The sequence below is a fragment of the Microtus ochrogaster genome, chromosome 4, assembly GCF_000317375.1.
Source record: "Microtus ochrogaster isolate Prairie Vole_2 chromosome 4, MicOch1.0, whole genome shotgun sequence".
Taxonomy (NCBI): Eukaryota; Metazoa; Chordata; class Mammalia; order Rodentia; family Cricetidae; genus Microtus; species Microtus ochrogaster.
The window spans coordinates 65,814,011-65,821,162 of NC_022011.1; the positions used below are offsets into that span (position 1 = coordinate 65,814,011).

Genomic DNA, 7,152 nt, shown 5'->3' on the forward strand with positions numbered 1-7,152 from the left:
TGTATATAGTTGTATTTGGTTTAGTTCTGTCTTATTTAGACAAAAAGGGGAGATGTAGGGATAAGTCCTGCCCCTTAGGGGGCGTGTTCGCCTCGAGCTAATGTTTGCTTATATATTTGGCGAGCGTGCTCCGAGCTGCTGCTTCTGCTTTCCTGGTCTCCGCAGGAACGGTGGTTCTGTAAGTCTATTAAAGCTGTATATATATATATATTTACAATCTGTCTACATTCGTTTACGCCGTTACACTGGTCTAGAGCAAGTTCTAGGAGAGGTTACAAAGCTACATGAAAAACCTGTCATGTGGGGTGGGGAAGACCACAAACAGCAAACCCATCAAGCATAGTTCTGAGGTATAACATTTGCCTGACAAACACAAGGCTCTAGGATTGGTTACCATAAACTGAAACAAGTTAAGTAAAAGTCATTCAGTGAAAGAGTCAAACATAAAACTGTCTGGTTTTCAAACTCACGGTGAACTGTGAATGTATATACGTAGATCCCATTAAAATTATTTGCTTTAAAATGGTTAATTTTATAATGTGAATATCAATTAAAAAATCACTGCTTCCTAGACTTAATGTCAAGTACTGTTAATTCTTTGCTTTGAAAGTATTTTTATTTTTAAAAACTTCATTTTTACCATTAATCCCCATTGTTCAGTAGCCTTTGTCTCTACCCAGTTGTGCTCCTTGTTTGCCTTTTAATATTTATTCACTACTCACGATGGGCAGAGGAGTAGGCGGTAAGTCCAAATCAACAGCGCTTGTTACCTGTCAATATCTCTCGCATAAAGGGAACAAATACTTAAATACAGACATGGGGAAACAAATTATTAAAATGGATTATGGGTTAATAGGGGTTTTAGATTCATCTATCATCATGCACTTTCATTGTGGTTTAGCCCACTGGACTGCATGCATCTTGGACAACTCTTGTGTCAAGGTTTGTCTGGATGGAGCCTCCAGCTCCCTGCAGGACCCAGAAAGCCCCATTCCTGTGTATCTCTCCAAAACCCAGTCTCCAAACAAAAAAATGGCACCAAAAGGCCCAGTTCTGAGTTCTTAGTGGCTACAGTAGCTTCCTCCCCTCAAGTAGCCAGCTGCCCAAGTGTCCCCCTAAAGCGTTCAGCTTTTGACTATATGTGGGCACAATCCAGGTCGCGACATCATCACCCCTCCCTTACAACCTATAAAGTCTCCCTGCTTTTGTTTGTGGGCATGGCTTCTCCAGCCTCCATCTCCAGGTCTGGAGAACCCACCGGGGCGTTGCTTTGCCCAAATAAAGCTGCTCTTATACCTTTTCAATTCATCTTATTGCATCGGCAGAGAAACCTATTATTGAGGGGGGAGGACAGAAAACCTACTAATGTTAATGAGAGTTACCCAGAACTGGCTATGTGCTAATTTCCCAGGACTTTGTAATCAAGTGCTATAACTTTGGAGGCTTAATTAACTAAAGCAACAAACACTTATTTTCTCCCAGCTCTGGAGGTTAGAAGTCTGCACCTGCAGCGCTCACAGAGCATGCATCCTCAACAGCTCAGGGTGAAGTCCTGTCCCTCCATGTTCCTTTTGTGGTTCTAGGCAGTCCTTACTTTCCTCTGTCTCCACCTCCATGGGGCTTCATTCTCTGGGTCCTGCCTTTCCATATTTCCATCCAAGACACAGTCGTAGACTTAAAACCCATCCAGTGTTAAAATGGTTTCTGCTCAACATCCTTAACTAACCTTATCTTCAGACCATTTCCAAGTAAGGTCACCTATGACATTCTAAGTAGCCATGGGTTTGAGGTAAAAGGGACACTTCACTTCATTCTAGCATGTAAGCCACATCATTCCTTTAGAGTCAGTTAAAAAAAACCTCTCAACTCAATCTTAGCTTCACAAATTTATAGTAAGATTTCCCAGGGTGGGGAACAGAAACTTATAAAGAAAATATGAAGTCAAACAAGCCAACAAAATCAAACTGAGTGCTCCCTTTATCTACGAGCTAAAGTTGATGTCAATAAAAAAGAAAACTACCTTTTGGTAGAATCATTAAGTCAGTGATGTATTATTTATAATCTATTAGCATTAAAACCAACATTGGTAACCTTTGTTACCATGCCTTTAATCTCAGCACTTGAAGGCAAAGAAAGATGTATCTCTGTGAGCTCAAGTGAGCTTCAGGACAGCCAGGGATATACAGAGCAACCCTGACTCAAAAACACAAAATGAAACAAACAAAAAAAAAAAAATCAAAAACCACTGGGGTCACAATTCAACAAACCCTGTCCTAGAACTCGGGGGTCTTGTATGTTGTTTTCCCTAAAAAAAAAGTTTTAAAAGCAATTCCAGGGGTGGAGAGATGGCTCAGCTCTAGAGGACCCAGTTCAACTTCCAACATTCATGGTGACTCACGACCTTCTCTCACTCCAGTGAGGGGATCTGATGCCCTCTTCTGGCCTCTGAGAGAACCAGGCATGCATGTGGTACACAGACATATATGCAGACAAAACACCTATATACATAAAACACACACAATTTTTAAAAGAGAGAAGGATCCCTAAGGCCCTCTTCACCCTTTCTGCAACACTGGGGTAAAACTTAAAGCCTTCCATATGTGAAGAACAAACTCTACCATTGAGTTATATCCCTAGACCAGTCATGTTTACCATTAGCTTTCAAAATGTGGATGAAACTTTATTATCATCTTCAATTTACAGTACAATCATTAGTCAGATATCAAGTACTTAAAAGAGCATAATGGAAATCCATCTTTAAATGCTAATAAAAAGATAATGTATAGATAATTTTGTAAACAAATTACCAAATTAAAAAAAATGCTGGCTGACGGTTCATTTTTCAAACATACCCCACTTTAATATTTAGGGGATGTTTTATATCATAAAATTCTTTTTTTAAAGGATTTTTCAAATATATCAAGATTTATATGAAAAATGAAAATTTTTGTTAGAAAACATTAAATATGAACCCAATGTAGAAATATGAAGGTAGACTATTCCTTTGGCAGAAAATAAATAACTACAAACATCTTAAATTAAGTACAGTTCATAGGATCATGGGAAGAAAAAATATATCTTTACATTTCGTATTAATACTGAAACCAGATCAATACAGATTTAATATCATTTTATGCTTTCAATAACTCCGCAACACAAATTTATGAGTAGATAAAATAAAATCATTTTGAGGAGGAAGAAACTTCTGCATATATTAAACTTCACATACACCAATATATACTCTTTATATACAGATCATGTCTTATTATTCCAGAACAGCTAAGCTTTACTGTCTGGTCCCCATTTAGTGAGTATGCAATATTTACAATGACTTAAAGGCTTCTACTGAATAAAGCTTTCATAATTTAGACAAGAACTAAACATGGAATGCACAAACATTGGGATGAGCTTATAAAAAAAGCTCGGAAGAGAAAGGTATGTCATTTATGCAAACGTTTTCCGGAGCAGCACTGGATACTTTAAAATTTATTCCCTTAATTGTTAAAGAACACAAGATTTGTTTCCAAAAAAGTAAGGTGCCATGTTGCAGTACATTCTTGTAAGTACGTACATAAGTGAGTTCCACTGAAAGGAAATGCCACCTGTAAAATAGAACATGGGGTTTGGCTTAAGGCTGAAAATCTTTCCAGTCTCTGGTGCTAACATCAGACACTCACAGAACACAGGCTTGCAGGTACCGACTGTTCTCTTCCGTGTGGGCCATTTTATGCAGTAGCATGTTCTAGAATAAAGTTTCTTTGAAAAAAGAACATATTTGTAATCAAATATCTGTAAACAGAGTAATGATAAAATTTACAAATTGTCTTCCAATGGATTTTTAATAGAAAGATTAAGTGCTTAAAAATATACAGAAATGCATTCATGCAAAAATTTTTATTTTAAAAAATTAAGCTTGGAACACGTTCGTAGTCTAAGTATAATGTATCTGAAGCCCGTGCATCTGTGTTTTCTAGTTTGTTGCTATGTAAAAAGTTGGTGCAATAGAGTAGTGTGCAAAGTTTTAAGAGAAAACCCCTTTAGTTTATCACCAGCTCCCACAGTACAGAGGATCTAATGAACTAATTTAAAACGTGACTTCAGAAAGACAGCCTGTCCTCTCCTGTCAGTCACAGCCTTTCTACCAAACCACCGCCTGCAGTTTCTGCAAAGGCTCAGCTTTCCTTCTGAGGGAACGCACAATTCCTCAGCAGCTTACCACTGGAATGTCAGTCACTTCTGTAAGAAGGTAACACACCCACCTCACACTTCACACCCAGGATGGTTTCTACCACGGCAGACTAGGAAGAAAGTCTCCCTAAGAAGTATACTCTCTTGGCAGGAAGGAAAGCCAAATGATAGCACCTTCATGAGACAAGGCCAAAGTCACTTGAAAAGGCCAACAGTGGCAATCCTAAAGACAGGGTTCCTCAGGGAAGGCTAACGTTGCACGGGGCATTCCTAGGCCCTCTGCTGTCACAGGATTGGCTAGCTGCTTAGCCATATTTGCACTGACTGGCTTTCACTGCTGGTAACAGAGAACACTTTTGTTCCTTCCAAATTGCTCCTGCTTCTGTAGACAATTAGATGCTAATTATTACTCAGCAGAACACCGAGAGCAGAACCCACAGCGCTGCAAACACAACTGTAATTTAAGGAGCCCACAGGAAATACACTGGCGAGCTAAAGGCTTACACTAAAAGTAATAGGGTGGGGGAAATTCGGGGAAAAAAAACGTGGACAAAACACTTAAAGGTCTTCAGTGCTCCTCAAATCACATCTGAAAGGAAACAGTCGTTTCCTTAAAGAAAAAGTCTCAACTCCTATTTTACACCACTGTAGTGTTATAAGGCTATTTATTCACTGAGGCCCCAGAAAGTACAGCAAAACTAACCCGAAACATTGGTAAGCTGCCTCTGATCAAAAGATGAGCTTCAAGCGAACTGGACTTGAAAAAAAAAACAACCAACCCTTTTATGGCCTTCAGGGTAAGGTGGATTTTGTGCTTTACTATGCATGGTTCTTTCTGATTGAGAGGGGAAAGTCTTAGTATTTCCCATCAGAACCCTCTGGGTTGAGTGACACACATCCAGGGACTCCAACAGCCCTGGTGTGTCTCTAAAGGAGAGGCTGCTGGTGGTAGCTGGGGGTCGGCTGTGCGGCTGGAGGTGCAGGGACTGCCACTGGGAAGCCAGCCAGCTGTGGCAGCCCGGATGCTGTGTTCTGGTAAGAGGACACATCTGCTGACATCCCCACGGGCTGTGTGTAAGCCGTTAGACCTGCCGCTGACTGAAGATGAGAGCTCTGGTTCCCGTAAGAAGGGCTGGAAACAGTGTCCTGTGCAGGGCTGCCAAGGAAATTCCACACAGAAATGACATTTAGGTTACATTACGGCAACAGAGCATCATGACAAACACTTCTCTTCCATCTTCTTTTCAAGCTTATGTAGTCATCAGATACTGTTAACATAATTTTGTTTCTTTGCTTTTTTGAGACAGGGTTTCTCTGTGTAACAGTCCTGGCTGTCCTGGAACTCTCTCTCTCTGTAGACCAGAATGGCCTCGAACTCATAGAGATCTGCCTGCTTCTGCCTCCCGGTGAGTGCTGGCATTAAAAGGTGTGTGCCACCACTGCCTGGAGTGATTTTTATGCTTACTGAGAAGAGCAGGGCTGGAAAACTGACTCAGAGTAGAGACAGTGCACACTGTGAAAGCACAAGGACCTGAACCTGGAGCCTCAACTAACCCAGGACCGGGAGACAGAGGCAGTTTTCCTGCCAAAACAGACTGCTTGGCTCCAGATTCAGTGAGGGAATGCATTCAAAATAAATAAATAGACAGACAGAGAGGTGGATGGCGCTAGGGAGATGGCTCAGCAGTTAAGAACACTGGTTGCTCTTCTAGAAGACCCAGCTTGATTTCCAGCACCCACATAGCAGCTCACAGTCATCTGTACCTCAAGCTCCTGGGGATCTGGTATCTGTTTTGGCCTTGGAAAGCATCAGGCACACAAATGGTTCACAGACATGCACACAGACAGAACAACCATACACACACAATTTAAAATAAATAACCAAACATTGGTGTAGATGAGACTGAAGAAGACGCCCTGGACTGCTGGCCTCCACACATGTCCACATGGGCAGCAAACCAGCAAGGTAAATGCAACCACATAAATGCACCCACACTGCACACACAAATAAAGAAAAAGGAAATGAGAGGAATCAAGTGACAAAAGGGGCAAGAGAAATCCTGAAACACCCAAAGAGACGGGGGGGGGGGGGCTTTCAAACAAACAAGTAAGGAAACTCAGTGATGACAGAGAAGGACGAGCTACAAGTGAAAGTAAGAAATCAGACAAAAAGCAAGCTGCTCCTTCACCTGAGATGACACCCATCCATCATCCATCCATCCATCCATCCATCCATCCATCCATCCATCCATCGAAGGGCAGGGTCTCACTATGTAGACCAAGCAGACCTTGAACTCACAGAGATCTCATTGCCTCTGTATCCAAAGTACTAAGGCTTATATCTTTTATTTAAACCTCAAGGTTCCATGCGATAGTTAGAACGCAGTGTTGTTATCTTGGCGTCTCCTGTACATTATAGTAAACTTTAAAGAATGAAGAAAAACAGGAAAAAGGGGGTACTGAAAAAAACAACAAAATCTAAGATTACAAGGCTTACTTAACTGACTTTAACCTCGCACTGAAGAAGCAAACTGATTTGTCTGTGATCCCTATGCCCTGCTTCAGAGAGCAAACCCTGCTAAAGATGAACCTCTGCATCTCCACACCCCTGAGCGTTTATTTGACAAGATCTCAGCAACTATGTACTCACATAACCGTGTGCCCACACAACCGTGTGCCCTGCACAACCATGTGCCCTGCACAACCATGTGCCCTGCACAACCGTGTAACCCGCCCAACCGTGTACCCGCACAACCGTGTGCCCTGCACAACCGTGTACCCTGAACAACCGTGTACCTGCACAACCATGTAACCTGCCCAACCGTGTACCCCGCACAACTGTGTACTTGCACAACCGTGTACCCTGTACAACTGTGTACCTGCACAACCGTGTACCTGCCCAACCGTGTATCCTACAAAACTGTGTACCTGCACAACCGTGTACCTGCCCAACCGTGTATCCTA

At 41.8% G+C, this 7,152-nt stretch overlaps 1 protein-coding gene across 1 annotated transcript in view; it reads right to left on the reverse strand.

Moving 5' to 3' along the window:
* Positions 1 to 2,490: 2,490 nt before the first annotated feature.
* Stam2 (signal transducing adaptor molecule 2) overlaps positions 2,491 to 7,152 on the reverse strand; it is a 46,395-nt gene continuing 41,733 nt past the window's right edge. The window contains exon 14 of the mRNA XM_005346409.2: positions 2,491 to 5,344. Within this exon, the coding sequence (XP_005346466.1) occupies positions 5,116 to 5,344 (229 nt within the window). The 3' untranslated portion in view covers positions 2,491 to 5,115. The remainder of the gene's footprint in view (positions 5,345 to 7,152) is intronic.